Here is a 19,756-nt window from a genome sequence, read left to right as displayed (position 1 = left end):
GCCCAGGTGGCACAGTCAAGCATCCGACTCTTGTTTTTGGCGTGGGTTGTGATGTCAGGGTCATGAGATCAAGCCCAGCCTTCGGCACTTAACTCAGCGTGGAGTCTGCTTTAGTTTCTCTCTCCTTCTCCCTCTGCCCTTCCTCCTTATGATCTCTTTCCCAAATAAATACATTTAAAAAAAATATATAATAATTTCTAGATTTTTTTCTTAAGCTTAACTTATTTGAGAGAGAGAGCGTGCATGCGCATGTGTGTGCGTGTGAGAGCATGAATTGAGAAGAGGCAGAGGGAGAGAGAAAGGGAGAAGCAGACTCTCCTGAGCAGGGAACCTGACCTGGAGCTCTATCCCAGGACCCTGGGATCATGTCCTGAGCCAAAGGCAGAAGCTTAACCACTGAGCCACCCAGGTGTCCCATTTCTAGGGTTTTCATTTCTATCTATTGGCTTAAATATAAATTGCACTTACATCAACAATAAAATGGGAAAGAAACAAGGACAGGAAAGAGGATATAAACAAAAATTTCAGCTAAACCAATCTATTTATTGCTTCTTTTTATTGTTTCAGTATGTGCGGTCTTCTCTGCTTCACTCACTCTTGGAATTTAGAATTCCAACACGATCACTTTGAGATTTTTTTTTTTTTTTTTTTTTTTTTTTTTTTTTTTTTTTTTTTTTACAGCTCAAAGGCCTCACGTTTATTACCAAACCAACCCACTAGTGCAGAGCTATAGTAACAGAAAAATCTTTCGCTGATAAATGGTATCTATTGGCCAGGCAGAAAGGTGTTTACAGGGTGATGGAATAGAACACATGATCCTCAAGTAGCTTAATTAAATACGTGGTGCCAATTAGGTGTGTCATCGCATGATGTGGGACGCCTTAGAGACCCAGCTTGGTTCTCCTCCAGTGCCTCCTCTTGGAGTTGTACCTGATTTTATTACCAGTTTTCATCCGAATCCACTGGGGAATGGGACGATTCTGCTTTTGTTTCTTGGCCAGGAATCGCTTGATCCTGAAAGTCTTGTGAGAAGACATGGTCAATTAACAGCGCGCAGCACACAGCAGGATGGCGGCGAAAAAGAGAAAGGACCACTTTGAGATATTTTTAATAACAAATATTTGTATGGTCACTTTTTTTCTCCACATGTTTTTAAAACAGATTCTTTTTTTTAAAGCTTTTTAAAAAATTTAATTATTTGACAGAGAGATAGAAAGAGACTACAAGTACGCAGAGCAGCCGGCAGAGGAAGAGAGAGAGACGGGCTCTCTTCTGAGCAGGGAGCCCGATGTGAGACTCTATCCCAGGACTGCTGGGATCATGACCTAAGCCAAAGGCAGCCGCTTAACAGACTGAGCCACCCATGTGCCCCTAAACAGACTCTTTTTAAAGATTTATTTATTTATTTAGAGAGCGCATGAGCAGGGGGAGGTGCAAAGGGAGAGATAGGGAGGAAGAGAAGCAGACTTCCTACTGAGCATGGAGCCTGAGGCAGGACTCCATCCCATGACCCGAAGATCATGACCTAAGCCATAATCAGGAGTCAGAGGCCCAATTAACTGAGCCACCCAGGCACCCCCTCCATATTTTTTTCTTTTTAATCACCATTTTCACACGTTTCTGTTGAGCCAAACCTTCATATTATGTTTAATAAAGTATGGTCCATTTTGACATGTAGGATTTTTATTATGTAAGTAGCATAAACCTTCAACAAACCTTCAGTATTTAACTGGAAGGGAGAAAACTGACTTTTGAGGTGATTCGAATTTTAAAAAACAGATATAAATATAGAGATATCCTTTTTTAAAAGAAAAAGTAGCTAAGCACCTCGTCCCCAATTCAGGTATTAAATTACTGTGCCAGTGTCACACTTTTAATGTATCTGAGTAATTTAATGAATTTGGTAACTTATCTGATTCGGCATTAAAGAATTACATCATCTCTTTTGGTGCCATAAAATGCTAGGTAATGCCACTTTAGGAACTTTGGACAAATCATTAACCTCTTTTGGTTTTACCCCCACCATCAGTAGAAAATGGGATTAAAGTTGATAATTACTTTTATACCCTCTACCTATAAAATTTTATGGTTACTAAATGTGGAATTTGGGGAGCATTACTTAGTTACCAGAATTCTGCACTAAGAGCAGATTCACTCTGGTTTTTTTTTTTTTTTGGTGTGTTGTGGTGGACTTTGGATCATATATTTTAATGAACACTGTCACTTTACTGGTAACCCTAGGGACCAAATGGAGAAAGGATTATAAGAGGCAGTTGGGGGAAAGAATAGCTCAGTCCAAAAAGAGGAAAGCTTCCTGTTTGTTCCTGGAACACCAAAATGTCACAGCCTTTAAATCTGACTATTTATGCAAAATCCAGATGGTAAAGACAGAAGACCACAAATTTTGTGTCTTTGTCTTTTTATTTCTTTTTATCTGCTGATCAGATAGGGTAGGGTGGGGAATGTTAGGTAGAAAAGCATGGATGTGAATACAAAATTAAGAAAGCCCTTTTTTGAAAATTTGGAAAATTCTGCTACTTTAATTTTATTTATTTATTTTAAAGATTTTATTTATTTGTCAGAGAGAGAGAGTGAGAGGGAGGGAGAGAGTGAGAGAGCAGGTGCACACAAGCAGGGGGAGGTACTGGCAGAAGGAGAAGCAGGTCTGGACTCCAGCATGACCTGAACCGAAGGTAGATACTTATCTACCCATGCATCCCAGTTCCTCTCTTTTTATTGAAATAGAAATGAAGCAGAATTTATAAAAATTGCAGTTACTTGTAATGATAACCACAAAATATTTTTGTGAATTAAAGTTACGGCAAACTAAGAATCAAATGATATAATTATTGAAAAAAGTTCTAGGATGCCTGGGTACCTCAGTTGGTTAAGAGCCTGCCTTTGGCTCGGGTGATGATCCCAGGGTCCTGGGATGGGGTCCTGCACTGGGCTCCCTGCTCAGTAGGGAGCCTCCTTCTCCCTCTGCCGGCACCTCCTCCTGCTTGTGCTCTCTCTCTCTCTGATGAATAAATAAATAAAATCTTTAAAACATGAATAAAAAATGAATAAAAAGTTCTTTTTAATGAATAAACTAGTAACGATTATCCTTTGTACCAAACTTCCATTAAAGATTGAAGAAACGAAGAGGCACCAAAATGATGAAACGGCAGTATTAGAAAGCATATATGCTTCTGCTGCTGCTGGACTAATGCATCCAATAGGGAGTGGAAAAACTGATAACAACCTATGTCCTATTACGGAAAATGAAGAATCTGATGGGTAAGCCTATAGCAATATTTAAATAGTAGGTAATAATTATTTTCCTATAAAACAAACTCTAGTTGGAACTAACATTCATGATTAACAAATTTTATGGTTTTTAGTAAGACTGTTTCAATTTGGGTGCTAATCAGAAAAATTTAAATAATGAGATGCCATTTTTGTAGTCATAGTGATAAATATTCTATTTAAAAATTAACAACCAAAGTTAGCAAATGTGAGGAAAAGGGCATTCTTATATACTGTTGTTAAATAAAATTGGTAAATCTTTTCTAAAGGGTGATTTAGCATTGTGTTTCAAAAACTTTAAATATTCTGTCTCTTTATGCCAAGAGCTTCATTGCCAGGACTAGATCCTATAGGAAAACATGACTTGTGTAAACACACACACACACACACACACACACACATTCTAAGGGAATTTATTATATATTGTTATATATAAAAAATATGATATGTTAAGGATATTTATTATAGCATTATTTCATATAAAAAAGTTGGAGATAGTCTAAGTATCTGTCAATAGGGAAGTAAATTTTCACCCCTGTAAAACAATGTAGTATGTGACTGTTTGAAAAAATGAGTTTAGGTCTACAAGTACTGATTGTTTTTTTTTTTTTTTTTTTTTTAAAGATTATTTATTTATTTATTTGACAGAGAGAGATCACAAGTAGGCAGAGAGGCAGGCAGAGAGAGAGGAGGAAGCAGGCTCCCCGCCGAGCAGGGAGCCCGATGCGGGACTCGATCCCAGGACCCTGAGATCATGACCCGAGCGAAGGCAGCGGCTTAACCCACTGAGCCACCCAGGCGCCACATAAGTACTGATTGTTTAACAAAGTATATTTAAAGTTTTTGGTTTGATGTCATATTTTATGCAAATTTTGGAATACTTTTATCTACTTATTTATTTTTCTATCCCAGCATTTCTTTTTCTTTTCTTTTTTTTAAATTATGCTATGGTAGTCACCATAGCCTCATTAGTTTTTGATTAGTGTTCTGTGATTCGTTGTTTGTGTATAACACCCAGGGCTCCATGCAATGCATGCCCTACTTAATACCCATCATTGGGCTCACTCAACTCCCCCACCCCACTCCCCTTTAAAGGCCTCAGTTTATTCTGCAAGTCAGTCGACATGCATAAACCAAGCGTCTCATGTAGATGCTGGGAAAACTAAATGAGATAAAGGGTGGTTCTTGTCCTGAAGATGCTTCCACACTTTCCTTCCTATTCCTTGGGGTTCCCGAAGAACAGACGCGTCCCTGTATGTGTTATTCAGCCTCCTCTCTGCTGGTGCAGGTGCAGGAGAGAAGAGGCTCAGAGCAGCGGCCTTGGAAAGAGACACGTCATCACTAAACCAAAGGCCAGGATGACCTCTAACACCCAAGGCCCCCAGCTATGCCAGACTCTGATTCTGACTTGCTTTCCGCATTTGCTTCCTCTACTCATCTACTCAACAGGCCTTGCTCAGACTCCAGAGTGTGCTCAGGGCTGGGGTGGGGGAGTTGGGGGACTATGTCCCTGCCCCGGAAAGCCCCCCTGCTTGAGGAGAAGGATGCATGTGGACAGGCCTGTGATGGGCATCTCCAAGCTACAGAGGTGGGAGGGAGAGGGCGTCCTCCAGCCTAGACTTGGGGGCAGAGGGGTGATGCTAGGCGAAGTTTCTCAATCTTTAAGGGGGATAGGTGAGTGGAGTCAGGGACAGGGACAGGGCAACAGGGCAATTCAGGTGCATTAAAGAGATGGATCAAAGTAGCTTTCATGTCTTCACTGACACTCCTATTGTTAACATAATAAGAGCACTGGACCTCAGTTTCTTTGTCAAATGGGAATAATGAAGCCAGCCTCCTAGAGTAACATCCTCGAGGAGGAACATGTCATGCACAATGTAAAGCATTCTGGCAGTTCCTACTGTGGAGTAAAATGCTCAAAATGTCCTTGTTAATAATGACAATGATGATTATTGCTTCTAGCAAGTAATAGTGTTTTCCATATACATAGCAGCATGGTAAAGATTTTTTTTAACGTACTGGATTTTTCAAAGTGAGCTAAGAAGTAGCATGCTCCCAACAAGTTTAAGCTAATATCCATATCCCCATGTTTGTTCTCATGTGCACACACCTAGGAGTTTTACAAATACACATTAAAATTCCGCTCCCCCCCCAAAAAAGCCTGTTTGATTCCCAGAGTCCATAGTCTCTCAGGGTTCATCTCCCCCTCTGATATCCCCCCTTCATTTTCCCCTTCCTTCCAATGTTCTCCATGTTATTCCTTATGTTCCACAAATAAGTGAAACCATGTCGTAATTGTCTTTCTCTGTTTGACTTATTTCACTCAGCATCATCTCCTTCAGTTCCATCACATTGATGCAGATGTTGGTATTCACCCTTTTTGATGGCTGAGGAATATTCCATTTTATATATGGACCATATCTTCTTTATCCATCGTCTGTTGAAGGGTACCTCTGCTCCTTCCACAGTTTGGCTATTGACATTGCTGCTATGAACATTGGGATGCATATGGCCCTTCTTTTCACTACATCTGTATCTTTGGGGTAAATACCCAGTAATGCAATTGCTGGGTCTTAGGGTAGCTCTGTTTTTAACTTCTTGTGGAACCTCCACACTATTTTCCAAAGCTGCTGCACCAACTTGCATTCCCACCAACAGTGTAACAGGGTTCCCCTTTCTCCACATTCTCTCCAACACTTGTTGTTTCCTGTCCTGTTAGTTTTGGCCATTCTAACTGGTATAAGGTGGTATCTCATTGTGGTTTTGATTTGAATTTCCCTGATGGCTAATGACGATGAACATTTTTTTCATGTGTCTGTTAGCCATTTGTATGTCTTCTTTGGAGAAGTGTCTGTTCATGTCTTCTGCCTGTTTTTTTAATATAACTTTCTATTTTTTTATTAACATATGATGTATTATTAGCCCCAGGGATACAGGTCTATGAATCACCAGGTTTACACACTTCACAGCACTCACCATAGCATATACCTTCCCCAATGTCCATAACTCAACCACCCTCTCCATACCCCACTCCCGCCGGCAACCCTTAGTTTTGTGAGATTAAGAGTCTCTTATGATTTGTCTCCCTCCCGATCCCATCTTGTTTCACTGTTTCTTTTCCTACCCCCCGAACACCCCGCATTGCCTCTCAACTTCCTCATATCAGGGAGATCATATGATCATTGTCTTTCTCTGACTGACTTATTTTGCGCAGCATAATACCCTCTAGTTCCATCCACATTGTTGCAAATGGCAAGATTTCATTTCTTTTGGGCGCCTGGGTGGCTCAGTGGGTTGAGCCGCTGCCTTCGGCTCAGGTCATGATCTCAGGGTCCTGGGATCAAGTCCCGCATCGGGCTCTCTGCTCAGTGAGGAGCCTGCTTCCTCCTCTCTCTCTCTCTGCCTGCCTCTCTGCCTACTTGTGATCTCTCTCTGTCAAATAAATAAATAAATAAAATCTTTAAAAAAAAAAGATTTCATTTCTTTTGATGGCTGCATAGTATTCCATTGTATATATATATATATACACCACATCTTCTTTATCTATTCATGTGTGGATGGATATCTAGGTTCTTTCCATCGTTTGGCTATTGTGGACATTGCTGCTATAAACATTCCGGTGCACGTGCCCCTTTGGATACCTACATTTGTATCTTTAGGGTAAATACCCTGTAGTGTGATTGCTGGGTCGTAGTGTAGCTCTATTTTCAACTTTTTGAGGAACCTCCATGCTGTTTTCTGAAGTGGTTGCACCAGCTTGCATTCCCACCAACAGTGTAGGAGGGTTCTCTTTTCTCCACATTCTTGCCAGCATCTGTCATTTTCTGACTTGTTAATTTTAGCCATTCTGACTGGTGTGAGCTGGTATCTCATTGTGGTTTTGATTTGTATTTCTCTGATGCTGAGTGATGTGGAGCACTTTCTCATGTGTCTGTTGTTCTGCACATTTTTTGACTTGATTATTTGTTTTTTGGGTATGGAGTTTGGGAAGTACTTTATAGATCTTGGATACCAGCCCTTTATTTGTAGTGTCAGTTGTGAATATCTTCTCCCATTCTTTGGGTTGTCTCTTTGTTTTGTTGACTGTTTCCTTTGCTGTTCAGAAGGTTTTTATCTTGAGGAAGTCCCAAAAGTTCATTTTCACTTTTGTTTCCTTTGCCTTTGGAGACATGTTTTGAAAGAAGTTGCTGTGGCTGATGTCGAAGAGGTTACTACCTGTGTGCTGCTCTAGGATTTTGATGGATTCCTGTCTCACATTGAGGTCTTTCATCCATTTAGAGTTTATCTTTGTGTATGGTGTAGGAGAATGGTCGAGTTTTGTGAAAAATAGAATACTTTTAATATCTGCTGTGTTGCAAAAGGAAGTTACCTGCTATTCTGGCACTCTTATTACCAACAAAATGGCTAGTCACTAGGTTTTGGTTTTGGTTCCTAATGCATGAGTGCTCAAATGTTGGACCCTCAAATTGATCTGAGTATTACCAAGAGATTTCATATGTCAACTTGTCCCATGTTCTATACAAACATTTGATTTGATCCCTGTGCTATAAACCAAGATGTCACTAATGCATTGAATCTTCTTCTTAAGGTAACTTGCACACGTGTTATTATCCTTCCTTTTTAAAGAGAATCTATTTCTACATGTGCCACACCAAAATTTTCAATAGTGACTTCATATTATAGAATTTATGAGAATTCAGTTTACAAAATAGGAATATTTTCTGCATTCTAAACCCCTTGTACTTCTCTTACAGAATTTTAATATGACGAATTATTTTGGATAGTAGAAGATATCCTAGAGTTAGATGATTTTTATCAAGCATGAAATACTGCTGTTGGAACTTAGAGTTTTTCTGTGGTCTTTCTAAGCATAAAAAAAGTGATAATCAGATTATATAATATTATATATCTAGAAAAAAATTTTTTTTTAAAGATTTTATTTATTTATTTGACAGACAGAGATCACAGGCAGGCAGAGAGGCAGGCAGAGAGAGAGAGAGAGAGAGAGGGAAGCAGGCTTCCTGCGGAGCAGGGAGCCCGATGCGGGGCTCGATCCCAGGACCCTGAGATCATGACCTGAGCCAAAGGCAGCAGCCGAAACCACTGAGCCACCCAGGTGCCCCTATCTAGAAAAATTTTTAAGGAGTCTTTTACTTATATAATTTCATGAATTATTTAATGCCTTGGTCTGGCTTCTTTTTAAAGATTTTATTTGTTTATATTAGAGAGAGAGTTGGGGGTGAGGTGTGGTGGTGGGGAGAGGGACAAGCGGGCTTGGCACTGAGAGCAGAGCCCTGTGCAGGACTAGATCCCACAACCCTGAGATCATGACCTGAGCCCAAACCAAGAGTCGGAGACTTAGCAGACTAAGCCACTCAAGCGTTCCTTTTGTCTGGCACTTCAAAAAAACAAAACAAAACAGAGAAACAAACAAAAAAAAATTTAGTGCTACATGTATGTAATTTAAAAAATTTCAAAATATTACAAAAGTACTTGTGTAAGGATTGAACTAAACAAGAAAATTAAGTCATCTGTGATCATTCCACTTAGCTATGAAATCCTTAAAAGAACCATGTACACTCAGTGATCCTTATTTCCCTCCCATTCACTATTGAATTCTCACTAGTAATTTCCAGTCCCATTACGCCAGAATTGAGTTTTCAAAGGTTACCACTGATTTTCATTTTTTTTTTTTAAGACTTTATGTATTTGACAGAGAGAAATCACAAGTACACTGAGAGGCAGGCAGAGAGAGAGAGAGAAGGAAGCAGGCTCCCTGCTGAGCAGAGAGCCCGATGTGGGACTCGATCCCAGGACCCTGAGATCATGACCCGAGCCGAAGGCAGCGGCCTAACCCACTGAGCCACCCAGGCGCCCACATCATTATTGTTTTGATATGCATTTCCCTGATGAATAGTGATGTCGAGCCCATTTTTTGGTCCTGTTGGGCATTTGAATATCTTCTGAGGAAAGCTGTCTATTAAGATGCCTTGCCCAGTTTTTAATTGAATTGTTTTTCTGCTGTTGAATTGTATGAATTTCTTATATATTTTACATATTAACCTTTTTTCAGATAGTGTGGTTTACACATATTTTCATCCATTCTGTAGGTTGCTTTTTCATTATGTTCTTGTTTCTGCTTTGTTTTTTTAGATTTTATTTAAATTCAACTTAGTTAACATATATTGTATTATTAGTTTCAGGGGTAGACTTTAGTGATTCATCACTTGCATGTAACACCCAGTGCTCCTCACAAGTGCCCTCCCTAATGCCCACCACACAGTTAGACCATCTTCCCACCCACCTCCCCTCCAGCAGCCCTGTTTTTTTCCTCTCCTTGAGTCCTTACAGTTTGCTTCCATCTCTGTTTTTATCTTATTTTTTCCTTTCCTTCCCCTATATATTCAGCGTAAATGGAACTAGAGTGTTGCTCGTTTCTTTTGCCGTGCAGAAACATTGCTTGTTCCACTGTTTTTGCTTTTGTTGCTTGTACTTTTGATGTCACATCCAAAATCATTGCCAACATCAATGTCAGGGAGATTTCCCCCTGTTTTCTTGTAGGAGTTTTATGGTTTACGGTTATATATTTAAGTCTTTAACCCAGTTTTGGTTAATTTTTGTGAGTGGTATAAGTTAAGGGTCCAGTTTCATTCTCTGCATGTGAATATCCAGTTTTCTCAGGATCATTTATTGAAGAGATGATCTTTTCTTCCTTGAGTTTGCTCAGCTCCATCATCAATTTTAGTTGATTAGATCCATGGGTTTATTGTCCGGTTCTTGATTCTGTTTTTTTAGGGTTTTTAAATTTTTTTTTTTATGAACGGTTATCCTATTTTGATTACTATACCTTTGTAACAGTTTGAAAACAGGAAGTGTGGTGCTTCCAGCTTTGTTCTTTCCCAGGATTGATTGCTTATTTGGGGTGTTTTTTGTTCCATGTAAATTTAAGGATTCATTTTCCTATTTCTCTGAAAAACATTACTGGAATTTTGACAGGGATTGCGTTGAATCTACGAGTGGCTTTGAGTCATAAGATATTTAGTGTTGATTTTTCTAATCCATAAATAATGAGCTATCTTCCTATTTGTGTATCTGATATTTCTTTTATCAAAGTCTCATAGTTTTAGTGTATATATCTTTCACCTCATTGGTTAAATTTATTCCTAAGTATTTTGTTCTTTTTGATGCTTTTGTGAATGGCATTTTAAAATTTCTTTTTCAGATTTTTTTGGTTCATGTATAGAAATGTAACGGATTTGTATATGTAGATTTTGTATGCTTCATCTTTGCTAGTTTTAACAGCTTTTTGGTGGTGTCTTCAGGATTTTCTATATGTAAGATCATATCCTCTGCAGACAATGACAGTTTGATTTCTTCTTTTCTGATCTGGATGCCTTTCATTTTTTTATCTAGTCTGATATTGAATACGAGTGGTAAATTGGACACCTTTGTCTTATTCTTGAACTTAGAGGAAAAACTTTCAGTGTTTTGCCACTGAGAATGATGTTAGCTGTGGGTTTTTGTATGTGGCCTTAATTATGTTCAGGTATGATACTTTGGTACCCACTTTATTGAGAGTGTTTATCATGAAAAGATGTTGAATTTTGTCAAATGTTTTTTCTGCATATATTGAGATGATCATATAATTTTTTTTTCATTCTGTTAATATTTATCAAACTTACAGATTTGATTTGATTTCTGTAGGATAATTTTGCTCAGTAAAGTATTCTTGGTTGGCAGTTCTTTTCTCTCAGCATTATTTTTTAACGATTTGATTTATTTATTTGACAAAGAGAAAGAGATCACAAGTAGGCAGAACAGGAGGCCTAGAGAGCGGGGGAAGGACGCTCCCCACTGAGCAGAGAGCCCAATGTGGGCTTAATCCCAGGACCCTGAGATCATGACCTGAGCTGAAGGCAGAGGCCCAGCCCACTGAGCCACCCAGATACCCCTCTCTCAGCATTTTGGAAGATACACTCCCATTCTTCTCCTGGTATGTAAGGTTTCTGCTGAGAAATTGCTAATAGCCTTATGGGGGTTCACTTGTAGGTGACAGGATTCTTTTCTCTTGCTGCTTTTGTGATTCTCTCTTTGATTTTTATTTTCAACAGTTTTATTATAATGTGTTTTGGAGAAAATCTCTTTACGTTGAATTTATTTGATGACTGAGCTTCAAAAACTTGGATTCCAAATGTTTCTCCAAGTTTGAGAGTTCTTACCCATGACTTCTTTAAGCCTTATGTCTTTTTCTCCCTCTCTTCTCCTTCCGGTACTGCAGTAATTTACAAGTTGTTTCTTTTAGTGGTATCCCGTAGTCACATAGGCATTTCTCACTCTTTTTCTTTCTTTTTTCTTTGTTCTCCACTGATTGGATAATTTGAAAGTTTTAAAATTTAAAAACGTTAAATTCACAGTAGTTTTTTTGGATGCATTTTCATCTCAATGATTTCTTTTCTTTTTTCTCTCTTTTTTAAAAGATTTTATTTTTATTTGTTTGACACAGAGAGAAAGATCACAAGTAGGCAGAGAGGCAGGCAGAGAAAGAGGGGGAAGCAGGGAGCCTGATGCCGGGCTGGATCCAAGGACCCTGAAATCATGATGGGAGCTGAAGGCAGACGCTTAACCAACTGAGCCACCCAGGTGCCCCCTGTCAGTGATTTCTATTGCTTTTTTTCATTTCATTCACTGTATTATTCAGCTCCAGAATTTTGTAGTTCTTTTTTAACTATTTCCAGCTCTTTTTTAAAAAAGTACATATTTTATTTATTCGAGAGAGAAAGCGAAAGAGATCAAATTGGGGGAGGGATAGAGAGAAGGAGAGAGAATGTCAAGCAGACCTGGGGCTTGATCCCACAACCCTGAGGTCATGACCTGGGCTGAAACCAAGAGTCAGACACTTAACTGACTGAACCACCCAGGTGCCCTTCCAACTCTTCATTAACTTCTCATTTTGTTCATCTAGTATTTTTCTCACTTTATTAAACTGGCTTTTTTTTTTTTTGAAAGATTTTGTTTGTTTATTTATTTATTTATTTTAGAGCATGTGTGTGAGCCAGGCGAGTAGCAGAGGGAGAGGGACATGCAGACTATGAACTGAGCATAAGCCCGATGCAGGGGTGGATCTCATGACCTTGCGATCATGACCTGAAACAAAATCAAAGGTCAGGCGCTTAACAGACTGAGCCACCCAGGCGCCCCTGAATTGGCTTTTTGTGTTTTCTTGTAGCTCACTGAGTTTCCTTAAAACTGCTATTTTGAACTCTTTTTTGGATAAACTATTGATCTTCATGTGTTTGAGATCAATTACTGGAAGATTATTGTGATCATTTCATGGTATCATATTTCCTTGACTTTTTATATTCTTTGAAGTTTTACATTGCTGTCTTTGCATTTGAAGTAGTCTTTAATGACTACGTGTCCAAACCCGATTTTTTTTTTGTTTGTTTGTTTTTGTTTTTGTTTTTTTTTTTTTTTGCTCTGGTGGTGTGCTGGAACTTTACTGTATGAAATCTGGTTTTCCAAAAAGACCCTCTCTTCAATGGGTGATTATCTAAGACAGTGTTTTCCAGGGGCTCCTAGATGTGGTTGAGAGGAAGGGGCTGGAGCCAGTGTATGGCTGTATGTATTGCTGAGTCCACAGCTGGGACTCTAGTGAGTGTGCCTGTTATCTGATGCATGGGTAGACAAGAATTTTCCTAGGTCCCTTGTTAATGGTGCTTGGTTCCACAGCTCCTACAAAGAGGTCCACAGCCATTTTGTCACCACAAAGACATTGTATTGTAATTGTGTATTTATCTGACTTTGAAGCAAGGGATGTGTATTTTCTTACATATGGCTGGACTTGATAACTGTTCTGTGAAGTAATAAGTGAATTGAGATGGATAGCAGAATTTTACAAAAAATTGTTTTTTTAAAATTCTTTGCCAGTAAAATTATTAGAAAACATTGGCTTTTTAAAATTTTTTTTAAAAGATTTTTTTAAATTTAATTTTTTTCCAGTACTACAAGATTCATTGTTTATGGACCACACCCAGTGCTCCATGCAATATGTGCCCTCCTTAATACCCACCATCAGGCTCAACCAACCCCCCACCCCAACCCTCCAAAATCTTCAGTTTATTTCTCAGAATCCACTGCTCTCATGGTTTGTCCCCCCTCTGATTTCCTCCAACTCATTTTTCCTCTCCATCTCCCAATGTCCTTCATGTTATTCCTTGTGCTCCACAAGTAAGTGAAACCATATAATTGACCCTCTCTGCTTGACTTATTTCACTCAGCATAATATCCTCCAGTCCTGTCCATGTTGATACAAACATTGGGTATTCACCCTTTCTGATGGAGGTGTAATATTTCATCGTATATATGGACCACATCTTCTTTATCCATTCATCTGTTGAAGGGCTTTTTGGCTCTTTTCCACAGTTTGGTGATTGTGGCCATTGCTGCTATGAACATTGGAGTACAGATGGCCCTTCTTTTCACTACATCTGTATCTTTGGGGTAAATACCCAGTAGTGCAATTGCAGGGTCCTAGGGAAGCTCTATTTTTAATTTCTTAAGGAATCTCCACACTGTTCTCCAAATTGGCTGCACCAACTTGCATTCCTACCAACAATTTAACAGGGTTTCCCTTTCTCCACATCTTCTCCAACACTTATTGTTTACTGTCTTGTTGATTTTGGCCCTTTTAACTGGTATAAGGTGGTATCTCAATGTGGTTTTGGCTTGAATCTCCCTGATGGCTAGTGATGATGAACATTTTTCATGTGTCTGTTAGCCATTTGTATGTTTTCTTTGGAGAAGTGTCTGTTCATGTCTTCTGCCCATTTTTTGAAGTGATTATCTGTCTTGTGTGTGTTAAGTTTGAGGAGTTCTTTATAGATCTTGGAAATCAGCCCTTTATCTGTAGTGTCATTTGTGAATATCTTCTCCCAATCCGTGGGTTGTTTCTTTGTTTTGTTGGCTGTTTCCTTTGCTGCGCAGAAGTTTTGATTTTGATGAAGTCCCATTTTTGGTGAAATGATGAAGTTCATTTTTGCTTTTGTTTCCTTTGCCTTTGGAGACCTGTCTTGAAAGAAGTTGCTGTGGCCGATGTCGAAGAGGTTACTGCCTATGTTCTCCTCTAGGATTTTGATAGATTCCTGACTTACATTCAGGTCTTTTATCCATTTTGAGTTTATCTTTGCGTATGGTACCAGAGAATGGTTGAGTGTTTATTTGAGAGAGAGAGAGAGAGAAAGAGAGAGCAGGAGAGGGGGAATGGTCATAGGGAGAAGCCGACTCTCTGTGGAACTGAGAGCTTGATATGGGACTTGATCCTGGGGCGTTGGGATCATGACCTGAGCCAAAGGCAGTGGCTTAACCAACTGAGCCACCTGGCACCTGAAAACATTGGCTTTTTAATGGATATTTTAACTCGATTTTTAAAAATAGTGATCCTGCTTTGGATACAAAGGAATTAATGAAAGGGGAAAAAGAAAAACAAACATCAAAAGAATCTGTGATTATACCAAGGTTTGAGAAAGCCCCTTCTCTAACTTCTCGTCCACTACAAATGAATGATGACAGCACTTCAAGTGGAATGGATCAGGATGAAGGAAGGTAAAATCTACAAATTCTTTATTTTCCTCTGAAGGAATTTTAACACTGATTACTTTTTATGGAAATAAAATGCTATAGTGTAGGGATAGGAGAAGACAAGAAATACTCAAGTATATCAGACACATTGCTTGAAAGGTTAAGATGAGGACAAGTGATTTTGACAAGGAGCAGTTTCAACAGTCACCGTGGATGCTGGACTGTAATCAATAAGTATAAAGAACTCCCTCGAGAATTTTTTTAAGGTTTTATTTATTTATTTGACAGATGGAGATCACAAGTAGGCAGAGAGGCAGGCAGAGAGAGAGGAGGGGGAAGCAGGCTCCCTGCTGAGCAGAGAGCCCGATGTGGGGCTTGATCCCAGGACCCTGGGATCATGACCTGAGCTGAAAGCAGAGGCTTTAACCCACTGAGTCACCCAGGAGACCCTCCTTAGAGAATTTTTATGGGGAAAGGTAATAGAGAAATGGATGATAACTGAAAAAGACTGTGGAGTTCAAAGGAATTTTCTCTATTTTTTAATTTTAAGATGGGAGCTTTTTTTTTTTAAAGATTTTATTTACTTATTTGACAGCGAGAGATCACAAGTAGGCAGAGAGGCAGGCAGAGAGAGAGGAAGGGAAGCAGGCTCCCTGCTGAGCAGAGAGCCCGATGTGGGGCTCGATCCCAGGACCCTGAGATCATGACCTGAGCCAAAGGCAGCGGCTTAACCCACTGAGCCACCCAGGCGCCCCTAAGATGGGAGCTTTTAGAGTACATTTGTATGCTCCTGGAAATGATCCAATAGTGATAGACATGGTTATTTGTTTTAATTTTGTTCACATTTCCAAGTGTTACAAAGCTTATTGATTGTATTATATTCTTTTAAAGATTATATAGTAATTGTCCTTAGTACTCCTATTCATGTACTTTTTTTTAAAATTTATTTGACAGAGAGAGATCACAAGTAGGCCGAGAGGCAGGCAGAGAGAGAGAGGCAGGCAGAGAGAGAGGATGGGAAGCATGCTCCCTGCTGAGCAGAGAGACCGATGTGGGTCTCGATCCCAGGACCCCGGGATCATGACCTGAACCCACTGAGGCTTAACCCATTGAGCCACCCAGACGCCCCCTATTCATGTACTTTTGTGTGAAGAAGTTGTTTATTCAGAATTGGTTCCATAGTGGAGTATTCTCATATAATTGAATATGCATATACTATCATTTGTTGATTTTAAAATATACGTATAATAGTAAGTATACAAACCATAGGCCATTCTGAATAGAACTAATCATTCCTTGATAATTTTAGATATTCAGTGCCTTTGACAGTATCATGAATAGCTATGGTTTTATTAGATACTTTGAAGTGTCTGCTTATATTAACTTAATATTTGTTTAGATTCTGGGGGAAGGGGAAAGATTTTATTTATAATTGAAAAATAAACTATTAATCTGTCATAGATTATTACTTTTGTTTTATAAAGTTCTAAATTACAAAAGCCATGATTCCTGTGCCAACAGTGTCGTTGGCACATATATAGTGTGCTCACTAAATGTATGTTCGTGAATAAACAGTTGAATGAATATATGAATGCCCATTGATCAACTTCTTTAGAAGAAGCAAATCTTTAGTTGTTTGAAAGTAGATTTTCAATATTGTGTATGTATGGAGTCTTTTTATTTAAAAAAATTGGTTAACATCCTTAGTTCACCTACCAAGGAGTGCGGTTTCAATTCCAAGGAGAGCAGCAGAATTCCAGAGGAGGAGAAAGCCAAGCACGGAACTCATGGCTTTTTTCCTGTGATTTTTTTTAGTCTTGCAGTTAATTTAATTTTTTCTTTTTCATTTTTTTTTTCTCGCCTTCAGGTAAAATTTTTTTTTAACTGTTACCTTTTTCTTTTTAACGATTTTTTACTAGTTTATCTAATATATATATATATTTTTTCTTTTTTACATTTTTCTTAGGTGTTTTCTTTTTTAAAAAATTCTTTTCTTTTCTTTCTTTTTTTTTTCTTTTTGCTTTTTTTTTCTTTCTTCCTTTTTGAACCTCTTTTTATCCTCTTTCTCCCCACTCACGATTTTGGATCTCTTCTAATTTGGTTAAAGCATATTTTCCTGGGGTTGTTGCCACCCTTTTAGTATTTTACTTGCCCCTTCATCTACTATTATCTGAACAACATGACAAGACGTAAAAATTCAACACAAAAAAAGAACAAGAGGCAGTACCGAAGGCTAGGGACCTAATCAATACAGACATCGGTAATATGTCAGATCTAGAGTTCAGAATGACAATTCTCAAGGTTCTAGCCGGGCTCGAAAAAGGCATGGAAGATATTAGAGAAACCCTCTCAAGAGATATAAAAGCCCTTTCTGGAGAAATAAAGGAACTAAAATCTAACCAAGTTGAAATCAAAAAAGCTATTAATGAGGTGCAATCAAAAATGGAGGCTCTCACTGCTAGGATAAATGAGGCAGAAGAAAGAATTAGTGATATAGAAGACCAAATGACAGAGAATAAAGAAGCTGAGCAAAAGAGGGACAAACAGCTACTGGACCACGAGGGGAGAATTTGAGAGATAAGTGACACCATAAGACGAAACAACATTAGAATAATTGGGATTCCAGAAGAAGAAGAAAGAGAGAGGGGAGCAGAAGGTATACTGGAGAGAATTATTGGGGAGAATTTCCCCAATATGGCAAAGGGAATGAGCATCAAAATTCAGGAGGTTCAGAGAACGCCCCTCAAAATCAATAAGAATAGGCCCACACCCCATCACCTAATAGTAAAATTTACAAGTCTCAGTGACAAAGAGAAAATCCTGAAAGCAGCCCGGGAAAAGAAGTCTGTAACATACAATGGTAAAAATATTAGATTGGCAGCTGACTTATCCACAGAGACCTGGCAGGCCAGAAAGAGCTGGCATGATATTTTCAGAGCACTAAATGAGAAAAACATGCAGCCGAGAATACTATATCCAGCTAGGCTATCATTGAAAATAGAAGGAGAGACTAAAAGCTTCCAGGACAAACAAAAACTGAAAGAATTTGCAAATACCAAACCAGCTCTACAGGAAATATTGAAAGGGGTCCTCTAAGCAAAGAGAGAGCCTACAAGTGGTAGATCAGAAAGGAACAGAGACCATATACAGTAACAGTCACCTTACAGGCAATACAATGGCACTAAATTCATATCTCTCAATAGTTACCCTGAATGTTAATGGGCTAAATGCCCCAATCAAAAGACACAGGGTATCAGAATGGATAAAAAAAACAAAACGCATCTATATGTTGCCTCCAAGAAACTCATTTAGCCCAAAGACACCTCCAGATTTAAAGTGAGGGGGTGGAAAAGAATTTACCATGCTAATGGACATCAGAAGAAAGCAGGAGTGGCAATCCTTATATCAGATCAATTAGATTTTAAGCCAAAGACTATAATAAGAGACGAGGAAGGACACTATATCATACTCAAAGGGTCTGTCCAACAAGAAGATTTAACAATTTTAAATATCTATGCCCCCAACGTGGGAGCAGCCAACTATATAAACCAATTAATAACAAAATCAAAGAAACACCTCGACAATAATACAATAATAGTAGGGGACTTTAACACTCCCCTCACTGAAATGGACAGGTCATCCAAGCAAAAGATCAGCAAAGAAATAAAGGCCTTAAACGACACACTGGACCAGATGGACATCACAGATATATTCAGAATATTTCATCCCAAAGCAACAGAATACACATTCTTCTCTAGTGCACATGGAACATTCTCCAGAATAGATCACATCCTCGGTCCTAAATCAGGACTCAGCCGGTATCAAAAGATTGGGATCATTCCCTGCATATTTTCAGACCACAATGCTCTAAAGCTGGAACTCAACCACAAAAGGAAGTTTGGAAAGAACCCAAATACATGGAGACTAAACAGTATCCTTCTAAAGAATGAATGGGTCAACCAGGAAATTAAAGAAGAATTGAAAAAAATCATGGAAACAAATGATAATGAAAATACAACGGTTCAAAATCTGTGGGACACAACAAAGGCAGTCCTGAGAGGAAAATATATAGCGGTACAAGCCTTTCTCAAGAAACAAGAAAGGTCTCAGGTACACAACCTAACCCTACACCTAAAGGAGCTGGAGAAAGAACAAGAAAGAAACCCTAAGCCCAGCAGAAGAAGAGAAATCATAAAGATCAGAGCAGAAATCAATGAAATAGAAACCAAAAAAAAAACAATAGAACAAATCAATGAAACTAGGAGCTGGTTCTTTGAAAGAATTAATAAAATTGATAAACCCCTGACCTGACTTATCAAAAAGAAAAGAGAAAGGACCCAAATAAATAAAATCATGAATGAAAGAGGAGAGATCACAACTAACACCAAAGAAATACAAACTATTATAAGAACATACTATGAGCAACTCTACGGCAATAAATTTGACAATCTGGAAGAAAATGGATGCATTCCTAGAAACATATAAACTACCACAAACTGAACCAGGAAGAAATAGAAAGCCTGAACAGACCCATAACCAGTAAGGAGATTGAAACAGTCATTAAAAATCTCCAAACAAACAAAAGCCCAGGGCCAGACGGCTTCCCGGGGGAATTCTACCAAACATTTAAAGAAGAACTAATTCCTATTCTCCTGAAACTGTTCCAAAAAATAGAAATGGAAGGAAAAATTCCAAACTCATTTTATGAGGCCAGCATCACCTTGATCCCAAAACCAGACAAGGATCCCACCAAAAAAGAGAGCTATAGACCGATATCCTTGATGAACACAGATGCGAAAATACTCACCAAAATACTAGCCAATAGGATTCAACAGTACATTAAAAGGATTATTCACCACGACCAAGTGGGATTTATTCCAGGGCTGCAAGG

The 19,756-nt window shown here is 38.7% G+C and overlaps 2 protein-coding genes across 8 annotated transcripts in view; one reads left to right on the top strand and one right to left on the bottom strand.

The window, feature by feature from the left end:
- Positions 1-19,756, top strand: part of LOC101678988 (ankyrin repeat domain-containing protein 26) — a 173,857-nt gene that overhangs the window by 80,529 nt on the left and 73,572 nt on the right. For 6 of the 7 annotated variants that reach the window (XR_006608096.1, XM_045084945.1, XM_045084948.1 and 3 more), the window contains 2 exons: positions 3,131-3,279; positions 14,722-14,889. Coding sequence is in view for 6 of the 7 variants with exons in the window: in XM_045084945.1 (XP_044940880.1) it covers positions 3,131-3,279; positions 14,722-14,889 (317 nt within the window). In the remaining variant the exon portion in view is untranslated. The remainder of the gene's footprint in view (positions 1-3,130; positions 3,280-14,721; positions 14,890-19,756) is intronic. The other variant, XM_045084946.1, reaches the window with a different exon arrangement.
- On the bottom strand, positions 683-1,089 carry LOC101672250 (60S ribosomal protein L39). Its single transcript, XM_004833876.3, has one exon. The coding sequence runs from the start codon at positions 1,035-1,037 to the stop codon at positions 882-884; it is 156 nt and encodes a 51-aa protein (XP_004833933.1). The 5' UTR covers positions 1,038-1,089; the 3' UTR covers positions 683-881.

Source organism: Mustela putorius, unplaced genomic scaffold (genome assembly GCF_011764305.1).
Source record: "Mustela putorius furo isolate JIRA1106 unplaced genomic scaffold, ASM1176430v1.1 tig00000827_pilon_pilon_pilon, whole genome shotgun sequence".
Classification (NCBI taxonomy): Eukaryota; Metazoa; Chordata; class Mammalia; order Carnivora; family Mustelidae; genus Mustela; species Mustela putorius.
This window is presented reverse-complemented; position numbering and strand designations above follow the sequence as displayed.